The sequence below is a fragment of the Sceloporus occidentalis genome, unplaced genomic scaffold (assembly GCF_023333645.1).
Source record: "Sceloporus occidentalis isolate IW3139 unplaced genomic scaffold, rSceOcc1.0.p SCAF_134, whole genome shotgun sequence".
Lineage (NCBI taxonomy): Eukaryota > Metazoa > Chordata > Lepidosauria > Squamata > Phrynosomatidae > Sceloporus > Sceloporus occidentalis.
In genome coordinates, this window is record NW_028317114.1 from 1,229,053 (window position 1) to 1,253,518 (window position 24,466).

Below are 24,466 nucleotides of genomic sequence, written 5' to 3' on the forward strand. Positions count from 1 at the left end.
ACAGTAGAACATTCTATATTTTTTTTTACAAAGACTAAATTTTGCCAGGTCCATTGACTCAAGGCTATTATATCAAACATTTTAAAGTGGCATTTTTTCAGTTTCAATCAAACTTGTCAAGTTTAGAACAGAGATTCAGAACTGTGTTCGTCTAGCACACCCCCAACTGCGTTGTTTTTTGTTTATTCATAAATAAGTACAGGTGATTAAGACAGCAGGGAAAAAATCAAACACTGACAGGTCAACATGTGGTCATTTGAAAATATTTTAAAACACGTATGCTTTTAGACATACTTGTTGACTGTATGATGTGAATGTGCTAATGTTGTCTTTCTTTTTGTGCTGTCCTCCCAAAACTATAGCTCACATGTGAGGGGGGAAAGGGCATTTGTTTTATTTTACATATAAAATGTAAATATGCAGTAATAATATTGCTAAATGTATCCTACTATAAGCTGTTTACTTAATTAACTCAGAATTTCCCAAATCTAGATAAATTAAAAACATATATTCCTTATTAAAAGTTCTAAGTTTTATTCAATTTACACCATAATTTCAATAGTATACCAATTTGTGCATTTTGAGTAAAAAACAGCTTGAATACATGTGGTAGAAAAACGGTAAGTCCAAACTGCTTACATATGCAATTTTCCTGAAATAACAAGGCAGAAATGTTTTTCTTGTGTGTAAATTGACAAAATTCTGAAGAAAAAAAAATAAAATAATCAGCTTGTAAGGGCAGAGGTTCCACATTATTTCAACTAGAAGTGTCTCTCCACGTAACTAATTTCGACGTAGATATACAAAAACATTTTCAAAAAGTGCTCAATGCTATTGTGATTAGTTTATAACGCCAAATCCTAAAACAGAAAGCCGAGAAGGATTTTGCCAGCAGTAAGAGTAGTGGACATGCTTGTATTGCAAAGAGACGTAAAGTATTCTTCGTAGAAAGAAATACTTTCCAATTATAAAGGTTGTCCACATTTCTGCAGATGAGGGTACTATTTTTGTCATTATAGTAATCTGTAGTTACTATATATATTATAGTATATATAATCTGGTCTTTCTTCTATGCAATCCAGAGTACTTGAGTCCAGTACGAGAAATGTTGGGTATTTTTTTTTTTTATGTTTTAAAAGGCATAAAAGCGGCGATGAGTGTTAATCTAATTTTTGATTTTTAGAATGCATACGGTACATTTGGGTTCAAATGCAGGAAAACATAACGTGTTTGCTGAATATCATCAAATCCACTGCAGTCAGTGGTAGGTAAACAAACGTTTCCTGAAGAAAAAGTGGACAGAATGTTTAAACGTGGAGGATAGCTGCCCCACAATCTTCTGGTTCTGTGTAGTATGAAGAATTTGTGTCAGAGTGATGAATTCCAAGAACTTCTTTACTGTCCAGATTGGGCTCAATAATTACAGTTTTTTCAAATATTTTCTTTTTACAAGTTTCTGGACAGTTCTGAACATAGATGACCCTGTTATATGCTTTTAGTCGTTTCCATAACTGTACGTACACCTTGCATTGCACATACATAAACAAAAGTCCACCAGTGAAGCCAATTGCAACTACCACCAATTTTGTCCAAAATGGCCATTCCAGAATACCTGGGAAAAAAGGACACATGTTTAAATAAACTCCATACATTTCATAATCAGGTATATTCTTCTACTACTTCACATCTACATCATGTGGTTAAACCCACTCTGCCCTTATAGTTTCATGCTGGATAGCCGGCTTTATTACCAATTGATATATAGTATATCAATAGATTTTTGGCTATAATATACCATATATTATATTAACCCCTGAATGACAAAGCCCGTACATGTGTGTCATTTCTTCAGTGTTGTCACATGAAAAGATATGAAAATATTTACAAAAATGTGAGGGGTGTACTCACTTTTGTGAGATATTGTATGTATGGGCATACATATTTAAGAATATTACCATACAATCTCAAATATACAACAAATCCTAATGTCCCCTTCATATATTTAATATAGTGTGTGTGTGTGTGTATATATAATATATATATCTCAGTGTGACGGAATCCTCCATTACTGGGACCACTGGAGAGGCCTGACAGCCAGTCTCCTCCCTACTGACTATGGGTCTTGACTTTGAAAAGACTTCTGTGGCTGTTGTCTCTGGGAGGCAGATTAAGGGAGGCGGTTTGCATCCCAATATCTTGTTTTATGTTAATGTGTGATTTACTGGCTATATCCAGCCCTTTGTGTGAAAAATAAATCAGTCTTTGTTTTGGTTATACCCTACACTGAGTCCAGGCTGGTGACTGGGAAACCAGGGAAACAGTGTGTTGTCCCAGGCTAAGGCAGCACCAGTCAGCGGAGGTAGTCGGTGGGACTATCCAGCTCTGTGACAATCAGTAATATAGCACACAGGTGGCCAGTGTTGCTTAAACACAGTGCTCTTGAATGCAAAGGAGAAAATAGCACCTTAATCAAAAATATCTGCTTGTGGTTCCTTAAATAACCTTTATAGAAATTACTACAAGATGTATTAATACATAAGTGTGTTCCCATTATAGCTCATATTGGTATTATATTGCTATTCTATTATCAAAATCATTTGAGTACTGGAATAAGTGATCACAAAACCTCTGAGAGCATATTCAGTTTAACAGATGGGCAATTTCTTTTTGTTAACACATCTTTCAATGACTGCAGCAAAAAAATAGAAAACCCACCTGTTGTTTGGCCCAACTTGATCTCCTCTGCTGTGCGGTCTATCAGTACATATAATGACCAAACCACACAGGTTATTGCGATGACATGGAATGTTACGGAACACAATATCTTCCTCCTTTCACTCGCTGTCATCTGCAGCTTTTCCCACTAGAATAAAGAGAAGCAGACAATGTTTACTATTCAGGCTGATGTTGGCATTCATGCAGGCTGAGCATTTTGGCAACTAAAAAAATAGTAGTCGTCTAGAGTATGTACTAAAACACTATTATTACACGGTACCATTTGTACTTCACAAATGTCTCAGTAATAGCAGTTTAGATGGATTTAATATTACACAAAAATTATGGCATGTCATTATAAATACAAAGAGGTTAAACAGCTTTTGTCTCACTGGAATACGACCTAGGCAAACCTGACACAATATCCATATCATTTATTTTAAAATAATAATACATTGCAAAATCTGTTTTGGTTTGTTTCTTTGGGACCCCTAACATCCTAGAGCTGATCCTTTCTTCAAACAATCAATAATTGGAACAAATATTTCCCTGAGATTCTGTTGTATCGGAAACACCTATTTTGCTTCAAATATTATAATGTGTTAAACTAAAAGGAAAACCGCATATATCCATCAAGAAGTCACCAAAAGGCATAACACTTCTGCCTCATCACAAAGAATGACTGCTTAAATACTGATACTGTTGTTTTTTTAATCTAGAAATTAACTACATTGGGAAAGGCAATTTGATCGAGTCAAATAAAACAAACAGAATGACCATAGACTAGTATAAAGCTCCCCAATGATGTGCTCCTTAATGCTTCACCCTCCTAAGAACTCCGTACCACTTACTTTTCTTAAAGGCTTCAGTTTGGTTTCCATGATGAACTCAAACTTGCAGAGTTCACAGCATCGTGTATCTGAGCTCTTGATCCATTGTTGTAGGCAGGCCTGGTGCACAAAGTGAAGGCTCCCTGTACAATGGCAGGGTGTAATCAGAGGACTCTCATCATCACCTTCACAGTGACATATCCTAAATTAAAGATAAAACATTCTACTATCAATAATTTCTGTAAAGATATAATTTAGGATATTAAAAAATATTCCTATTATGAAGCAATGTACCTACTGATGGCACGACAATGATGTCTCTAGGGCAGTGGATTATTGCAGATTTATATTGCACTAGAATAGAATATTTTGCATTCTTGGACATTCTTGGACGAGTGGGTTTACAACAATAGCATGCAGTGTATATACTTCATTCATTCTACATCAGTGTGTCTAGGATGATTGTGAGTGGTCACTAGGGTCTCACTTAATCATTATATTACTTATAACATAGATTTTAGTAATAATCATATGGAAGCAGTAGCACGTCCAGTAGATAACTCTACATGTTACAAAGCTCCCACAATGCTATTCAGTCAAAATGTCTGACTCCTCTTTATGGTATTTCGTTCAACAACATCTGGTGTTCAAATGCAAAATTGCTTGGTTTAATATTTTTGTATGCTTCCCAGGGCCTACAAGAGTGTATAAATGCTGTTCTTGTGGTATTTTCTTGATAATGTAGTACTATGTAGTACTGTGAAAAATGACATGAAAATAGCAAATAATAATAACTAACACATAAGGGCTAATGTACAAAGCATATGATAAAGACATACAACATGGTAATACAGCTAAATTACTGCAAATACACACATAAACCCAACACAGACTACAGCGAATAATCTAACAAATCAGAGAAATTTACAGAAATAAAATTGCAGTAGGTAAAAGAGAAAGCAGTTTTCTGCAACAGTTGGTGATAGAGTAAATGAGCAATTTATACTACTGATCAACCTCAAAATGTTTTTTTTTGTTTTGCCTTGTTTTATTTTTTTTGGGAGGAGGGTACATTTTTCTTTTCTACTGAATTCATCTGCATAGAGAGTTCCTGAATATCTATGTTTTTGTGAATATAATACCGTATTTGCTCGATTATACCCCTCGTCTAATATTCAAGGTCATCTTATATATACCTCAAATAGAGGTCTGACTACAAGACTTAGATCCAAATCCCCTGCAGTGCGGCCGTCACTTCCTCTGGGGTTTCTAAAACAGAGCTCCGGCGTCACATAACTTTCCGGTGCTCCATTACAGACGCCGATGGAAGTGCTGGCAGCAGTGGAGGTTGTCTGCGCACATTGCTGAAGAAGTCTGAAGAAGGGAGGACAAGACTAGGGATGCATTGGTTTAGTCGAGGGGGCTGAGTGGCATATGGGGGGTATAAGGCATATCAGGGGGCAGAGTGGCATATAGCAGGGTATAAGGCATCTCTGGGGGGCAGAGTCGCAAGCCGTAGGACAGATGTGCATAACTGGGGGGTGCAGGTTGGCAAAAAAAAATGTTTTTCTCAATCATAGTTTTTATTAAATATGAAAAAATAGTTTACATTTATTAATATTTACTAGTAAAACATTTTTTCCCTATATGGTTGTCTTATATTCAGCCCCCCCCCCCCTTCTAATCAGGGTTGTTTTATAATCGAGCAAATATGGTAATTCAGACTGCTGAGGAATTTGGAGTGTAAATAAGAGGAAATTATGTCTTTGAATTATGGATTAAAGTATACACATAATTTGACAGGCTTAAGTTAAAGAGAAGCTACGATAAGAAAAAATGCTTTGATGTCTATGTGCCTTAAATATATGGACAGTATTTGTCTATGAACAGAGCCACACATCCTCTACAAAATAACATGTATTCGGCTTAAGCCCACAGGTACACTTAGATTTTTTTGCAAACATGAAACGGGGCAGGCACTATGAAATTTTTTTTCCAACAAGTTTGTTTAGACACTGTCCTATTATCTTTAAGGGCAGTAAAGGAACATGAGTTTACCATACATGGTGGTGACTGTGAAGCTAAGACTTACACCCCCTGCCAAGTGGGAACCATAATATAACATTCTAGATGCATTATTATTTATTATAATTTTGGTGTCTATGACAGACATATTCTAGATGTATGATTATTTATTATAGTTTTGGTGTCTATTCCAGAAACGAAAGTTCCAAGGGAAGGAAGTACTGTTATATATCATCCACAGCAATCCGAAAAAATATTTTCCATAAACTCTGACAGATATTCAGGTGATAATCAAACTCTCTTTGTTCTGCACATGATATAGTAAACAAAAACAAAGGTTGATTGAATAAATCAGAAACTACAGCCCAAGAGATGCAGTCCTGTCATCACTAGCATCAATCACTGACAAGCATATGTGTAATAAATTACTACAAAAGACTAAAGCCCTAAGTGCTATATGGCATCTACTCTGAAAGGTGTTTATTCTGACACTGTAAAATATTTTATTATATTTACTTTAACAAGAAATAGATCAATGAACATCAGTATAGCATTTCTACTAAAAACGTAAGAGGCTCTTAGCAGGAAGTTGTAATGTATTTTGCATATGTGTCAATAATTCAGTTAGATTTGATGTGGGTCTGCATCTCTCAAGAGGGCACTTCTCCCAGAAACCAACCTGCATAAGTCCCCAGAAGCTGAAATAGGGGATGCTGGGGGCATTTTTTTTGAATAGGGAGAAGTACATTCAAGATCACTGTCCTCAACGGAACACAGCGGAGCTCTTTGTTCTTGAAGATTTTCTTGGAGAGATGCACTGTCCTCAAACACATCATCATCTCCTATATCATTAGAACAGAGGTCTGTGCTTCCCAAAAGCATACTGGAAAATGTACCTGCATGTAGACTTCTAGAGAGGCCATCAATCTGCTGGAACCTTTGTAAACTATGAGCACTAGAACTTGGAGAGAAAGAAAATATATAGTGCAGCAGGGTCTTGCTTTTAGAGGACTCGCTGTCGGCCTTCTCATCCATAAGAGGTATACATACACATTCAGGACTACTGTTCACTCCTAGGAAACTTAAGGTGGGAGAAATAGACCGTCCATGAGCAACATTAGAGTTGGTCAAAGTAATGGGAACAATATGCTTAGCTCCATTTTCCTGAAATCTGTTCATCTCGAGGCAATGATCTTTAATTGGAAGTAATTGTCCTTCCGAGGTAGTACGCTCCACATAATCACTGCTTTCAGATATATTCTGGGCTTTCTGGTCCACATCATTTAGTGATTTTGAGAAGGGAAAGGCCAGCTTGGCCTTAGATGATTTGAAGGGGCTACTGCAGTTCTTAGCATTAAGATTTGTCTTTGAAAAACCATCTTGCGATATTATTGTCACAGTGACACCTTGTGTCCTAGAACTTTGGCAGTGCGGGGTTTTCAAGAAAACTGCAGACTGTACTGGACTTTGACAACATTCAGAGAATACAGGACTGGAACTGCATGCAGAACAATGGGAGGAAAAAGCACAGAAAGTAAAAAAAGGAATGAAAACAACAGACATTCAATGAAGTAAAACATGAGAACAAACCATACAGTGACAAGTGGGCAATGAATCGACTGGATGTTATGAATAAAAGCTACTATCAGATTTCAAGTCTACATGTTTGTGCAAAATAATTACTAAAAAGTACCTGCAAATGTCTTGACTGGACGGAGTTACTGATGTCCGAGGAAAGCTGTTAGGAGCAGAAACTGAAGTTGGACTCCCAGCCTGTAATATCAAAATATCAGGAAAGGGTGACTAGTTAGAGAAGACAGTCAGAAAAAAGGGTGTAACACTAATGAGATTAAGAGCGCCACCACAAGGGAACTAAGAAAAATACCTGTACAGACAGAATACAAAATATGAATCTAGTTGGCAGTACAAGTATGAAAAAGCAATAAAACATGAAACGTTGAAATAATATCCCAAATTTCCCTATATCTCCTATAAATGCTGAGACACAACTCTGATAAGAGAGAGACAAAACAGTAGGCATAGCCAAAAATGAAGTCACAAGGTCAAAACACAAGCAGTCCTTGAAGAGCGCACCCATAGTAGCACATGTTCTCTTTAAACAGGCAGTCTTTCAGTCTGATGCCTTTTAAAAGGATGTCCTTAGTCATGTGATCCAAGACAACCAATGACATCATGCGTCAAAGGTATAAACTATTTAGTTTCTAGAAGGCAGTGGAACCTGAATGTGAACAGAGTACCTGTTCAGGAGGAGCTGTTGCTGTAAGTATTTAGCAGGTTTTCCTCTTATAGGGTTAAGGAGCTTCCCTAAGTAGCCTTCTGCTAATGCATGATGGGGCATCAGGAATAGCTGTCTTTGGATTTCACCCGGGACAAGTAAGGAGAGCAACAAGTGTCACAAAAACAACTCTCATGCCCTCTCAAAACTTAATGCAAAAGCATCTACCTTCCCTTACACAGAGGGTGACATACAGTCGATATTCTCCCTCTCAGTCACTCTGAACATGTTTAATAAATAATCAAGTTTACTTGGCTCTTGTCTATACCACCAAACACAGAAAGATGGTTTCTTTTAATGTTAGAAGGCAAGCAAAAGGAGTGAGTGAAGTGAGTCAGAACTGTATATTAATAGGTTGTCATGGCAGCATATGATTTCAGTGAACGCAGCAGCAATTTTATTTTTCCTTTTGATGGCAATGGTAGGTGTATTTTGTTTTGTTTTGTTTTGTTACCCACTGACGAATTTCTAAGGCATTTTCCAATTTTGAATGTACAAAATGTCAAAACAGTTTTGAAACATTTTAAACTACTGTTTAAAATGTTGCTCTTTTGTTGTTTAAAAGAACACTGTGCCCATACATATTTAAAAATATATATTTCTGATACCTATGTCTGTTATTTAAGCATACATAGATTTGCTTTTTACACCCGTTTAAAGTCGTGACTGGCCGGGCACGTCAATTGTCGCCAATGGGATGTTTTTCCGAGACGTGCCTGGCATGTCAATTGTCGTGAAGGGGTTAATTCCAATCATGTTTGGACAATTGTTTTTCACATCACTGTAGACCAGTATGTTTCAACATGAGAGTTATGTGAGACACCGTGACAATAAAAAACTGATTAGAATAAACCAAAATATACATTTGTCCATAAAAGAAATGGTGCATGTGTGTGAAGATTACTTTGCCATCTTTGAAGTCTGTCAAGTGACAAGGGCCAGTGGTCTAGGCAGGTCTCACCATGGTGGATGATACAGAGCCCTATCATAGCTGCTCATTTATTCGATGTAACAATATGTTATGTCATAAGATTCACATAGAAGAGTAAAAACAGAAAGAAAATCTCTTTAAGTGGCTGAGAGCTATAGTTATTTTGGGAATCCCTATCAGCTACATCAAAAGAATAGAGAATATTACAATTACTTAATACATCTTAAAAACAAGCAGAATCTTCCTACAGTTTTATTGCTTCAGATGTCAGTCACCCTCTTTTTTCCAAAGAATCTGTGCTTCGTGGGTCATCTCCTAAGTCTACAAATCTCGAGCACATACGTACTTTAACGTATGTTAACGTACTGTCACCCAGATGTAATGCTCAATGTTGAAAGCCATATGAATACCAATATGAATACCAATGCCATGGAGAAGAGAATTTACAAGTCACAGTAAATTAGAAGACAAAGTTGTAGTTGCGGGAACAAACCAGGCCTAGTACTGTGAAGCACACATAACTAAACATGCCAAATCAGGAGACAAGGTCACAAAAATGAAGCTGGGTCTAATACCGTTAAACACGAGTAACTGAACAAGCCGAATCAGGAGACAAGGTTGAGTTCACGACAACAAGCCGGGTCTAATGTAGTGGAGAATATAAGGCGCAAACCGGCTGAGAACACAAGCCTTACCAACGAAGAGCAAGGTAGGCTGAAGGTCCAGTGGTTATATAGGAACTTCCTGGCAGGAAGTAATGTCATCAGGGTCATGTGGTCAATATATAAACAAGGGCAACAGGAAGGTCATGCATGTGCATGAAGCGCAAAAGTTTGCCTACACGATGCTGTGCAGTCACTTTGAATTGTCCTTCTCACAATAGGTGCAGGATGAGGCAGCACTAGAGGTAGCAGGTCATTGCAGGGATCTCCAGCCACCATAGAGGTGAGGTCTGACACACACATGAGCAGAGGCATGTACATAATGTCAACTCCCGTCCTCCATGCTGAACATTATTCTCTATATGCTGCGAGTTCTAGGGCCATGATAACAGTCAGTTTCCCGGTTTTCACAGGAAAGCCAAGATTTGAGCCTCTGAGCCTGTCATCATATTCATTCTTATCAACTTCCACTGTGTATTCAATACAGTGCAATTGAAGTCTCTGGCTAAGGGTTGATATTTGCAGCATTTGTATAGTTCCCTGTCATTCCCATGGCACTGTATCTAATGAGATGCTGAGGTTTAATTGTTCCATAGAGGGAAGCGATACAAAACTGCCTACGGAACAATACTGCACTGTGCCATCTCACTTGTACTTTGTATCTCTTTGGCTCTGCAAAAAAAAGAAGTTGCTTTTCTGATAATTTTTTGTGCTAACAAAACATTTAAAAAGGTGAAAAATACCCTTATTATTGCAACCACCTGAAGCACTTAAAACTATTTGGCAGTAAGGATGGTATATAGCTAGTTTAAAACTCTCAACAAGTTAAATGAGAAATATATTGTTGTCAGACAATGGAAGAATATAAATCTGTATATGTTATCTTTTCTTAAATTATCTTTTTACCTGCCATTTATCAAGTCTAGCAATATTAAAAGAGCAATATTGCACAACAACTCACCTTGAGCCATATCATCAAAAAGAGTATAGGCTGTTACAGGATGTGAAATAAAATAAAAGATGCTGCAGCTATTCACTGAAGTTGTGTCAAAAACAGTAAAAATCAACTGAGGTATGTACTACTGTGACTTCAATGTCACCACATTGAATGTGACCACAAGAGTTGATAAGGTCAACTAAACAACACATGACAACTCACTAATGGTCACTTTGACTCAATTTGAAGGAAATCAACTATGAATCATGTTGTTTTCACAGATGAGTCACTTTTAATGGTGTCCGGATCCCTCCCCTTACATGTTTCTCAGAAGTATACAGCAACCAGTCATTGTAAACCTGTACTTCTACATGGTAGACCACCATTAAATTAAAATGAAAAAACAAAACACATAAGCAACAGTGCATGCGATGGAATTTCAATATTTTTATACTTTGTGGATTGTTAAATACCTTACGTGACACGTATCAATATAAACCAAATGTTTGCACCATTATACCTCCATTGTGGAATTAACCAACCAGCAGAGATCTGAAGTAAGCTGGAAAGTGATAATGTTTCAAGTTGGGTAATGTAAAAAACGAATATGGTGTCAAAAACATCTATATGGCTAAATTCCCATTAAGATATGTGAACCATGTAGATTTTTTAGTGTGGTGTAGAAAATAGTTTAGCGTAAATATTTTTCTAGCAACATCCAAACATAAATCATTTAGTGGTATTTGAGTACACTGCAGACTGTTTAGGCTCATTTGATATAGTTAATTTCAAACAATGCAGCTAAAACCTCCTAATGGACATTAGTGACTTTATTATAAATAAAGCTACAGGGAGGCTCGTCTTGCCTGTCTAGCGAGTGTCCTGCAGAGAATATAACATTAGTCGTAAAGTAATGTATAAACAAAAATATACGATCATTCTTTTTTTACCGGCAACATATACAACTTAAACAAATTTTTTGTTTAGCTTGCAATGATAAAATCTACAATAACGTAAAGAGTTATTATTAAATATTATTAAATATTTTTAAACTTTAATAAATTCTGACTTTTATAGTTTATAGAAGCTGACCTCTCTCAAGTGAACATGGTATTTGGCCACCAACAGGGCATTACTCCTGATCTACCACTAACTTCTACTAACCTAGAATCTTGCAATGCTTTTAAGTGGAAATGAGGGACAGAAGAATCAATATAGTGGGCAAGACATGATGAATTTAATACTACAGAAGGGAACAGTCCCTGGGTTGCGCTCACTTTAACAGTGCTGTGCAGGATAAAATAGGTAGTCTCAGGTGTATATATTTTCTGCCTCAAAATCTTGGCAAGTTTATACCAGCAGATGGACACATAAATGTTTAATTTATTTTGTATACAAAAAGCCAAAAGAAACAGCTTAACAAAAGTACTTTGTAAACAAATGTACTCACACTAAACAGCTATTTAAAAAATAGGCCAACACTAAAGCGTGGGCAGATTTATTTAATTTATGCCATGAAATCTTGCAAAGGTTTCATGAAGTTCAACACCGGGTATAAAAAAAAGGAAAATAGAGGTACTGTGTTGCATGTGTCCACTTCCACAAATAAATAAATTTAAAAAATGAACAAATAAAAGTTAATTTCCCCATGCTGTGCAATAAAGCTGCTGTCATTAAAACAAAACTTTGGAATAATTAATGTAGCATTGGTGTAGAGTTTTAGGATGTCATGTGTATATATCTTATTAGATTGTTGTAATAAAAGGCAATCCACTCTATTTACGGTTATATACTTATGCAATTAAATATAAATACACATAGTTGAAAAGATGTTAAATAAGCAGCCAATCAGGAAAGGGGAGGTAATCTGCCTACCGAGCTACACATTCTTAACGAATAAACGGGGCATGTTAGTGAAAATGTATTGAAAATATTTTTATAATGCAATACGTATTACATATTAATACATATTACTTCAGTGACTAATGTTAAATATGTTTTTGGCAACAGTGGCGATTGTTTAGGAAAAGAAACGAAAAAAAGACAGAGATAAAGAGTGGGAGACTGGACCGTTCTTTGTACAGGGCAAAAGTTGTTACATGAAGCCCATGGAGAAGAGCACTATGATTATTTTACTGCTTGTAATTTTAATTTTCAGATGCAAAAGATTTATATTTGATTGTGAGTTGCTGTCTCATCCTTAAGCACTGTCCCCATAGCAGCTGCGCCAAACTCCACAAAAGTCCATGCTACCCCTCTAGTATGATGCATTTAAGTGAACTGGATTTTATGTATTCATTGCTACACTATATGGACAAAAGTATTGGGACACCTTACCATTACACCTATAGGGACTTTTATGACATTGCATTCTAAATACATAGACATTCATATGTAGTTGGTCCCCCTTTTGCAGCTTTAACAGCTTCTATTCTTTTAGGAAGGCTTTCCACAAGATTTTGGAGTATTTCTGTGGGAATATTTACCCATTCATTCAGTAGAGCATTTGTGGGGTCAGGCACTAATGTTGGACAAGAAGGCCTGGCTCGCAATCTCCGTACCAGTTCATCAATGTTTGATGGGGTTGAGATTAGGGCTCTGTGCGGGCCTGTCAAGTTCCTCCACACCAAAATCATCCAACCAAACAAAGTTGGAAGCGTAGCATTGTCCAAAATGTCTTGGTATCCTGAAGTCATGCCCGAAAGAAAAAGGGCCTAGCCGAACCCCTGAAAAACAGCTCCATACCATTGTTTCTTCTCCACCAAACTCAGTTGGCCCAATGCAGTCAGTCAGGCAGGTAATGTTCTCCTGGCATCCGCCAAACCCTGACCCGCCCATCAGACTGCCAAACAGAGAAGGTGATTCGTCACTCCACGGAACACATTTTCCACTGCTACCACTCGTTCCAACTCTTGGCATTGTACTTGGTGGTGTGAGGCTTGCATGCACCTGCTTGGCCATGGAAAACCATTCCATGAAGCTCCCGCCACACAGTTTTTATGCTTATATTAATGCCAGTGGAAATTTAGAACTCTTCGGCTATGGAATCAGCAGAGTGTTAGCGACTTTTAAGCGTCATGCACCTCAGCACTTGGTGACCCCGCTCTGTGACGTTAAGTCGTCTTCCCCTTTGTGTCTGAGTTGCTGCTGTCCCTAAACGTTTCCACTTTCCAATAATACCACTAAGAGTTGAACATGGAATATCTATCAGGGATGAAATTTCACAAACTGACTTATTACAAAGGTGGCATCCTATCATAGTACCACTCTTGAATTCACTGACCTCTTCAGAATGATCCATTTTTTTCACCAATGTTTGTAATTGCAGACTGGATGGCTAGGTGCTTGATTTTATACACTTGTGGCAAAGGGTCTGATTGAAACACCTGAATTCAATAATAAACCCCTTCAGTCCCAGGGGTTTTTGGTACCTCAAAACCCGGAGCAATTTTGCCATTTTTGCAGTATGTCGGTTCAGAGATTATTCTCCTTTCCTGCAAATAGTGTACCCATGTAAAATATATATTGTTTTTTCAAGGAGAGATAGAGCTTTCTTTTGATACCATAGTTAGATGATTAGCTGAAAATTTAGGATGAGAAATTTAGTAAAAACTAGCGAGAATCATCACAAAATTAGGTAAAGTGATGGAAAATCCCCTCCAAGGTTTTCAATTCAGGTGTCCTGATTTCAGAAATACCTAATTTATATAGATTTTCCATACTTTCCCAGCACTTATAGGGAACATAATATAAGGTGTACATTATTCGTAGAATGTTTATGCTTATGGCTTAATGGGTTTGGGGGTTGTGAACGGGGGTTATACTTTAGATGTTGTGTTAGGGCAATGGGATGTAAGGGGTTTTTTTCTTTTTTTTATTATTATTATCTTTTTTATATATATATATTTTTTTATTTTTTTTTATTATTATTTTTTGTAATGCACTGTGGGTAACAGTGCATAAAAAAAAAATTATAATAAAAAAAAATACCTTACTGAGTGCAGTATGGTTAGAGGTCCTCTTAGGGACCTCTTGAACATGTTTTTCATGCCAGTGATGTCACGATGACATCACTTAGCTCACTTTATTTAAATTATTATTTATTGTATTATTTTTTTTTCTTCGTTTCATTTTTCAGCATGGGAGAAGAGTGAAAATTATAGTATGATTTATTATTGTTTTATTACTGTGGAGCTATACACACTGCACAAAAAATATCCACAATGAGAAGCAAACAATAACAAAACACAGATTATAAGGGACAGACAGATTTGACACAGTGGATACTGCCATTTAGTGCAATTGATATTACCTTTGAAATATTACTGGAACGGCTAACTGAACGCCCCAATGTCTTCTCATTCTGAAAAACAAAGAATATTACGGTAGTTAGATTTGTTAACACAGTGTTTACGCCTACAAAAACACATACAACCAGTTGCAGTGCAATCATAATATTTAATTCATAACATGTTACAATATAAATATATATTTATTTTTTTTTACTTACTTGCAAAATGCATATAAACTATCATTAAAATATTATTATTACATATTTTGTGAGCTATATATGTAATTAGGGAAAACAAACAAGAAGGACAGTGTTAACATACAAAAATCGTGTAGGGGGCTGAAAAACAAGAGAACGATGGGGCATTAAGTGTAATGGGCACAAAAATGTAGTGACCCTGGATTCAGGGCTGGTGCAAGGATTTTTGCCACCCTAGGCAAAACATAATTTTGCTGCCTCCTGGCTCCACAAGCCCCTCCCCTTTTGCCCACTCATCCCCATGGTGACTGCGAGCCGCCGCTGCGCTTCTAAGGAGTCTTGATTGCTGCACGACCCAATCCAGGCAGGGCGGGTGCCTACTTTGCCTATAGGTGGCGCTGGCCCAGGCTGGATTGGGACATGCAGCAATCATGCCAGGTGGGTAAGCACAATGAAGTGACACAAAACTGCATGCGCATGCTTTTATTATAAGTGTATTTGTCCAATACAGCATACGTATGGTTAAGCCTTGCATTGTACCATTCTAATATAATTGTAGCCCTAGCCCGGGAAAGTTCACGTGAGAGTAGCTTCAGTGCATTCCCACACAAGCTAAAGTGGTATATATGTTTGGAATGAAACCACCAGAGGGGGAAATCGATAATTGGTTGCAAAAATTTGCGGATCTTTATAAGCCTCTCAACGGAAGAATTACCAAAAATCATACCATCTTATAAAACCACAGGGCTCTGAAAGCTACTTCAGTCACTGAAAAGATGCTATCAAGTCAAGGCTTTTCTCTTCTGTAAAAATAATCGGTACACTTCTATGTAGCCACTGTTCAGACAGATCATAGTAATTTTCTTTTGATTCAGCAGGATAAAACCTTGTATAATTTGCTCACAAAGCCTTCGTTTTAGGTCTTAAAGTTCAAGGATCGGCCATTTTTCACATTGGCCACTTATTTCAAGAGCAATGGCCAGCTGTTAAGTGTAACGAGATTTAACTTCCCCAATCATTAAAATGATATACAAAAATATATATTACAGTCATAGAGAAAAGGTAGAAGATCACGTCATCTTCTACCTTGTTCCTTGTTAGGTGTCACCTCTGTGGGGGTAGCTGTGTAGCAGGAGGGACCAGGGCAGGCCCAAGACATAGTGCCACCTGGGGCGAAGTTTAAAATGACGCCCCCCTGCCGACGCCAGGGGTCATTATCTACCCTTCTCTCCCTCCTTATTATCTACCCTATTCCCCCCCCTTTGTACTTCACTTACCTTTTTAGCAGTCCTGTGGCGAATCTCCCTCCTCTGCCACGCGCACTGCTTTACTGCTGAGTGCCGGAAATGACGTCATATTCCGGCGCTCAGTATTACAAGCCAGCACCGAGACCGAGCTACATTCGCTGCATGCTTTGTTGTGTTATTTGTCCCACGTTTAAAAACAAACAAAATGGACATTTCTATTACTCAGCGTTCAAACCATAATGAACTGTTTCTTAGTTGCGGGTGGAAGCGAGTTTACATTTAATAGCAGCTGGCTTATAGCTAACACTGTGGGCTAAAAATACATCATGTTAAAGCTTTGTTGCCCCTAACACAAATGTTTAATTAAGCCTGTACTTTTTCATGTAGAATCAAATGCAGATGTTGATTCTTGAACGATGCTTGACTTACGCAACACATGCAATTAACCTTGGTTAAGCACATAATTTTAATATGCTTTTAGAAACAGGCTCAAGGGAATTTAACATTACAAAAGCCAACCACTTCTTTGCAGATTTTCCATATTGAATGGTTCTTATTTATATTACATAAAACAGCAGTCTTAAAACAACATGTCTTTTTAAATTATAATTAAAATGATTATTTCTAATAACTAATTTAGGCGTAAGAGCGAATAAGAAAACTGAGCCTGATGCTATGCGTCATTAATTAAAGAGCATGATTTGATAAACCATAAATGTGTTCTCTTTAAGTACGTAATGACCATACTTACCCCTGGTCCCAACCACACAGTAATAATTTGCTCTCTAAATAGGTTAAGCCGTATTAGTTCAGTAGACACGATATTGTATATATGTATATTTATATATATTGCAAAGCCAACCTAAGTCTGCAAAAATATAAATTTATAAAGTGACAGATACACTTGAAGTGGATCCGGTAAATTAACACTGCAATGTTATTGACTATTATCACCAACAGACATATGATAATTATTTGCTGTGAGTCACTGAAAGGTTACTTTTTTGTTTTTAGTGGTAACTAAATCTCTAAAAAGTTTTGTCTGTTATGCGAGACTGACCCGATGAAACTGCTGATGGACTGGTTTGTATAAACATGTTTTGCTTATGTAAGGGGAATATGTAACACACTTAGGATTCTCCTTGGATGACATTAAACAATAAATAACCTATTATTCACTTTTGTGATTTGACTATGTGAAAAACACAGGAAATATGTATATCCTGATCTACAATTAAGCTGGCTGCATTACAGACTTTCCGAGGCCTACAAAGACATGGTTATTAGTAAGTATGATGCAATGTTTTAATTAAATATTTACTATGTGTTGTTAGTTGACAATATGTACAGTACATAAAGGAAGGATGTAGCCTGCTTTTTAAATAAAGTATTTTATAAGATGGTAAACACATTTTTACAGTTTATGCAACGTATGCATTTTTCATGATTCTATTTCACACCTTGGATAAACTCCAAGTCACTGGTGACTGCTGGTGGTACAGATAACGCTAGTGGACTGGGAGGGGCATTTCCTATTTGGGTTCCAATTCCAATTCAATGCTTTCCAACTATTTGTTCAACAATATTAATCAGGGATTTAACCATATACTCTATAAATATACGCTGATCAGCCATGACTACTGACAGGTAACTTTGGCGGAATTTATTAGGCAGCATGTGAACGCCTTAAAGTTGATGTGTTAGAAGCAGGAAAAATGGGTAAGCATAACGATCTGAGCAACTTTGACAAGGGCCAAGTTGTGATGGCTAGACGACTGAGTCAGAGCATCTGCAAAAATTGTAGCTCTTGTTGGGTTTTCCTGGTCTGCAGTGGCCAGTAAAAGCAATCCAAGGAGGGGAAAGCGACGAACCAGTGACAGGGTCATGGGCAGCCAAGGCTCATTGATGCACATGGGAGGTGGTAATGTGGTCAAATCCAACAGAAGAGCTACTATAGCTCAAATTGCTGAAAATGTTAATTCTGGTTCTGAAAGGTGTCAGAACACACAGCGCATTGCAATTTGTTGCATACAGGGCTGCGTAGCTGCAGACCAGTCAGTGTGCCCATGCTGACCCCCGTCCACTGCCAAAAGCACCTACAATGGGCACATGACCATAAGAACTGGACCACGGAAAGGTAACCTGGTCTGATGAATCATCTTTTCTTTTACATTACGTGGATGGCCAATTGCGTGTGCATTGCTTACCTGGAGAACACATGGCATCAGGATGCATCCATTGAGGCCCCACCTTGTAAGTTACAGGATATAAAGGATCTAGTGCTAAAGTATTGGTGCCAGATACCACAGCACACCTTCAGAGGCCTAGTGGAGTCCATGCCTCGACAGGTCAGGGCTGTTTTGGCTGCAAAAGGAGGACCTACACAATATTAGGCAGGTGGTCACAATGCTATGGCTGATAGATGTATTTCTTGCCTTTGCAGTATAACGGTAAATGTTTGCTTGTTTTAAATGTGGTAATTTTATTGCACTTTATAGCCATTCAACAACATTTACAATTTTGTATGTAAGAAGCATACCTGTGAACTTCCCAGAGTAGGCTACCCAGAGCTCTCCCACTTCTGGGACGTGGAACTTGCCACATGTAGAGGCAGGGCTAGCCCTAGACGGCCTTAAGTGGGTGGGAAGTGGGAGGGAAATGAGCATGGCCAACCCAGTTACCCTGCCCAGAGAAAGAAGAAACTGACTAATTCATGGATTATATGCATAAAAGTGATTGCACACATAAACCAAAAAGGAACAAAAAAAATAAGGAATAAAGATACTCCCTGAAAACTGCATCTAAAACCTCAAAGACAAAAAACAACATAAAAGTCCATATACAAGGTAGTATATCCAAATGCAACGAGAAAGGCTGTCAAAAGATGAGAGACTCTTACTAAAAAAAAAAAAAAGCAGGCTCATCAAGGGTGTCCTCAAGACAAAATCAGAACTTTGTTCTACAGGTGGCGCTTTTGGATTATCCTTACAGGAAACTGGTGCCCACTTGGTGCTTGTAAGTAGAAAATAAATGTAGGCAGTGCGGAGCGTGCCCAGTTTAAAAGTAATTAAAGAAATAGTAAAAAAAACAACAACAAAAAGACAATCTCCATATAGGGCTAATAACAAAAGTAATAATGGAGAAGTCCCCACAAAAGAATCGCCGTACAGTGGTATCGGCACTGCAAACGGGTCTTCCTAGTTGTTAGGCTCCTTCCCTGACATCACAAGCTTAAGGCATAAAGACTTAAGTAAAGAAAACATTATCAAACAAAATCTTATATAGAACTTAATAAAAAAAAAAAGAAATAATTTAAATAATAATAAAAAAATTATTATATCTGTCTAAATATATGGAATGGTTATGCTTATTATACTATTTATCAATATTCATCAGTATTTTATTAAAATATTTAAACATTTTCATTAAGTATTTTAATTATAACTAGTACAGCTCACCAAGACACTTGACACACCATATAACAACAATTTAAATACTATTTTCAAAAGAAAGAAAACTATACGCGAGGCTTAAAAATTCAAAAGCTTAAACAACCACAACAGCAAGATCGTTTAAGTGAAGAAAGTGATCGTTGCTCACTTTCTAAGCTTGCTTAATGCCATGATGTGCCAGGCACGTCATTGGTCATTAACTGTTTTTGCGTGACGTGCCTGGCCCGTAAAAGGTCGCTAAGAGGTTAAAAATAGCTGGAGTGTTGTTTTAGTAACCACGGCTCTATATTTTTTCCTCATTGGCAGCATAGTTATTGAGTGAGTGTACCGCCTTTGTATTTACACAATTATTTTGCACACCGAGTTGTGTGTCACACAATCAGTGCCAGTGTCCAATCTCCAGCAGGCTTCCAGGGCACAACGATAGACCTAAAGAGTGCCATGGTGGGTAGGTGAGTACTGAAAATATTTAGGTAAGTAAACAATTTTTGGGGTTTAGGGTAAACCGTTAAATATATATATACTACTTACATACTATATGCTTTTTTAAGAAAAATATTATAGAGGATGGTGGGAAATTTAACCCCTTAAGGACCGGGATCGTTTTTTCTTTTTGTACCCTGTGGGGCCGAGGCTGTTTTGACACTTTTGTGGTGCTTGTGTTTTAATTTTTGTCTGTAATTTTCTCCTCACCCATTTAGTGTACCCACATAAGTTATATATTGTTTTTTTCAGGATAAGATGGGCTTTCTTCAGATACCATTATTTTGATCGTATCATCTTATTTACTATAAAAAAAATAAAAAAACATGGTGAAAAATTTAACACATTTTATGACTTTTATTTGAAAAATCTTTTACTCACCTAAAAAAGCAAGTAAAAAAACTAGCTAAATAAATTCTACTACTTGTCCTGAGTTTAGAAATACCCAATGTTTTTATGTTTTTTTGCTGTTTTTTGTAAGTTATAGGGCAATAAGTACAAGCAGCGTTTTATGATTTCCAAACCTTTTTTAAAAAATCTGGTCAGTCTGCCTCCATCTCCTCTTTGGAACATCTTTGAAGCCGGTTAACTCAATTTAACCCATTCAAACCATATATTTTTAAAAACTAGACACCCCAGGGTATTTCAAATGCTGTTATTTTAACCCTTTCCATGCAACAGTTATACAACTACACTTTGTCAAACTTTGTAATAGTAATTTTTTTTATTTTTTTTTTCACACAAATTGTACTTTAGTTATAGATATACAGGTCCTGGTATATGTCACTGTCAAACAACCCCCCAATATGTGTTCAGGAACATCTCCTGAGTACAGCGATACCCCACATGCATGGGTTTGTTAGATTGTTTGGCTGGCAAAGGGCTACTTTTGAGGCAACACAGACTTTTAGCATCTGGTCATTCTGCCTCCATCTCCTCTTTGGAATATCTTTGAATCTGGTTAACTCAATTTAACCCCGTCAAACCATATATTTTTGAAAACTAGACACCCCAGGGTATTCAAATTGCTGTTATTTTAACCCTTTCCATGCACCAATTATACAACTACACTTTGTCAAACTTTGTAATAGTAATTTGTTTTATTTATTTTTTTCACACAAATTGTACTTTAGTTATAGATATACAGGTTCTGGTATATGTCACTGTCAAACAACACCCCAATGTGTGTTCAGGAACATCTCCTGAGTGCAGTGATACCCGACATGCATGGGTTTGTCGTGTTGTTTGAGATTTAAAATGCCACATTTGGGAAGTGCGCTTTTTTTCTCCATTTTGGTCAGTCTGTACCTATGCCCTATCTTTGAGCTCGGCCACTCCAATTTACCCCATCAGCCATTTTTTTTTATATTAGACACCCCTTGGGTATTTGAAGCGCTTTTATTTTAACTCTTTTTTTTTTAGCACTTGCTCAAAATAATAAACTTTATTTTTTTATTTTATTTTTTTAATACTTTTTTTTATATTTTTTTACACATTTTGCTGGTACTGGATGGTTCATCTAGTGACATCACTGCATAATTATTTTTAAATGTTAGCAATTTTTATTTTTTTTTTCCCCCATTTTTTTATTTTTTGAATATTTTACTAATCACATTGTGATTAGAAAGCTGGGCTCCATTGACTTGCATGGTTGAGTGCAGTACCTGTATTCAACCTACAAGTGGAGCCAGAGTTCTCTAGAATATCTCTCTTTATTGTTTTTTTTCCCGGGCCGCCGCCATCTTGCTGATGGCGAAGATCACCGGCAGCTGCGGCTGTGACCGCTCTCCGGAGCGGTCACAGCCCATCCAGAGGTAAGTGTTTGGTGTCGCTGGATGCTTCCTGATCGCGGCATTCCAGCGACACCATTTAAGTTTAGGAGGCGATCGTTGATCGCCTCCTAAACGCTTTTAAAACGGGCGTCCGCCGCCATACAATGTATGGCGGCTGTTGACGCCCCGGGGAGGGGCCAGACATGGCCCCCGATGCCGATCTCGGCCTTGCTGAATGCCTCGACATCGAGGCATTACAGTAACGCCGTTTAAGCGAAGAAAGTGATCGTTGATCACTTTCTAAGCTTATTTAATTTTTTGACGGTTCAGGACCGTCAAATGTCATTAAGCGACCGTTTTTCCATGACGGTCCTGAACCGGCAAAGGTCGTTAAGGGGTTAAAGTACTCTAATTGGTTTTTTTTATATATCATATATTAACTTCTCATTCCATTGATTGTAAATGCTCTCTAAAAGCAATTTTTCTGCTCTGCAACTTTCCATGATTGAAAACTTTTGCAATTATGCTAGCTAGACACTCTGAAAAGCTGTATGTTTATATATATATATATATATATATATATATATATATATATATATATATATATATATAGCGCGGCATGCAAATAATCTAGGCTTACACGTGAGCGCTGTTACAATCCTTAATGTGGGTCACTGAAACTGTCACATTGATAAAGCAGGATTTCAATATGGACATGGTGATTTAATTGTCAAAGTTATTGTTTTGTGTGCATTAACCCACTGCATGCAAATTTACACATGAAATTATATCATTCAGATATGTAACAGAAGTATGTGGACACCTGGCCACCGCACCTATATGAGCTTGTTAGACATCCCATTCTAAAACCATGAGCATTAATAAGGAGTTCCCTTCCCCTCTCTTTGAAGTTATAACTGCCTCTACTCTTATGGGTACTCTCTCCACAAGATTTTGAAGTGTGTCTCTATGAACTGCTCCCCATGCAGCCAAAAGAGCATTTATGAGGTCAGGCAATGATGTTGAAAAAAAGCCCGGCTCACAATCAGCATTCCAATTCATCCCAATGGTGTTTAATGGGTTTAAGGTCTGAGCTGGATTTCTGCGGGCACCTGTGAACTCTCCAGGTTTGACCCAGAGATCGCCGGGTAAGCACTGCTTCTCCGGGTCAAGACCCGAATCCTCTGGGTCACGGGAGCGGGGTCTTGACGCTCCCTGCCCATTTTTCCTTTAAATGGTGGTGTTTCCCACTGCCATCAGCAGGAACGCCCCCAACGTCACGGGACCGCCCACTGTCATGGGACCGCCCGCTGACGTCAGTGTGCAGTCCTGGCCGCGTCCCGCAAGGGAAGGCTCCGGGTAGCCGGAGCCCAGAAGTTCCCAGGTATGGTTATGATGGAACAAGAAAAAGCCTTCCCCAAACTGGTGACACTAAGCATACAATTGTCTAAAATTGTCTTTGTATGCTATAACAGCAACAATGCCCTTCGCTGGAAATAAAGGGCCTCACCCAAACGTTGAAAAACAGCCCTAGACCACTATACCTCCTCCACTAAAATTTACAACAGGCACTATGCATTCGGGTATGTAGCATTCTCCTGGCATCCGATAAACTCAGATTCATCATAGAATGCAACATAGAAACTTAGCAAGTGACGGCAGATAAGAACCATTCCGCCCATCTAGTCTGCCCAACCTCTGAATACTTTCCTTAGTGCCTGGCTATATCTAGCCCAGCCTTATGCCTATGCCATGCTACTATGCCCTCATGTTGATTCCATTTAAGTATTTAAATATTTCTATCATATCCTCCATGTCATGTCTTTCTTCCAAGCTATACATGTTAAGATCCTTTAACCTTTCCTGGTAAGTTTTATCAAGTACAGATATGAACATTCTCCATTGACTACAACCCTTTTTTGACTGTCACTGCCACTGCCTAATCCATTCAACAATATTAGGATCTAAAACTAATAAATCTTCTATAGTGTCAAAAGCCTTACTGAAATCTATATATTTCAACTGCACCACCTTGATCAATAAGATTAGTCTAACATGATCTTCCTGAAGTAAACCCACATCTTGAAACTCAAGCGATTTTAGATGTTTAACAATCCTAATTTCCCCACTACTGATGTAAGACTCACAGGCCTGTAGTTGTTTGACGCTCCATACTGCCTCTCTTGTGAATGGGCACAACATTCGCTAATTTCTAATCTTCTGTGACTACATTTGTTAACAAGGATTGGTTAAATAAACCTGTTAACAGTTTTGCTAGTACACCATCAAGCTCTTTTAATAACTGGGTATATCCTATCAGGCCCCATGAATATACCTGGGAACTTCTTAGCTCCGGCTACCCAGAGCTTTCCCTTGTGGGACGCGGCCAGGACTGTACGCTGATGTCAGCGGACGTTCCCTCTGCTGTCAGTAGGCGTTCCCTCTGCTGTCAGCGGGCGTTCCCTCTGCTGTCAGCGGGCGTTCCCGGTGATGTCAGTGGGCGTTCCTGCTGACAACACAGGAAACACACACACACACACCAGGACAGGCTCTGGCACCCACATCTGAATGGGCTAAGCTACAACAATAAAAACAGCAATAACAAAAAAGAGTTGACCCCCCCTTTC

General features: G+C 37.9%; 1 protein-coding gene across 1 annotated transcript in view; it reads right to left on the reverse strand.

Annotated features, from left to right (window-relative positions):
* Positions 1–1,307: 1,307 nt before the first annotated feature.
* Positions 1,308–24,466, reverse strand: part of MARCHF8 (membrane associated ring-CH-type finger 8) — a 62,427-nt gene continuing 39,268 nt past the window's right edge. The window contains exons 2-6 of the mRNA XM_089499386.1: positions 14,709–14,759; positions 7,264–7,343; positions 3,567–3,747; positions 2,716–2,863; positions 1,308–1,612 (exon numbers count right to left, since the gene is read on the reverse strand). Of these exons, the coding sequence (XP_089355512.1) occupies positions 1,308–1,612; positions 2,716–2,863; positions 3,567–3,747; positions 7,264–7,343; positions 14,709–14,759 (765 nt within the window). The remainder of the gene's footprint in view (positions 1,613–2,715; positions 2,864–3,566; positions 3,748–7,263; positions 7,344–14,708; positions 14,760–24,466) is intronic.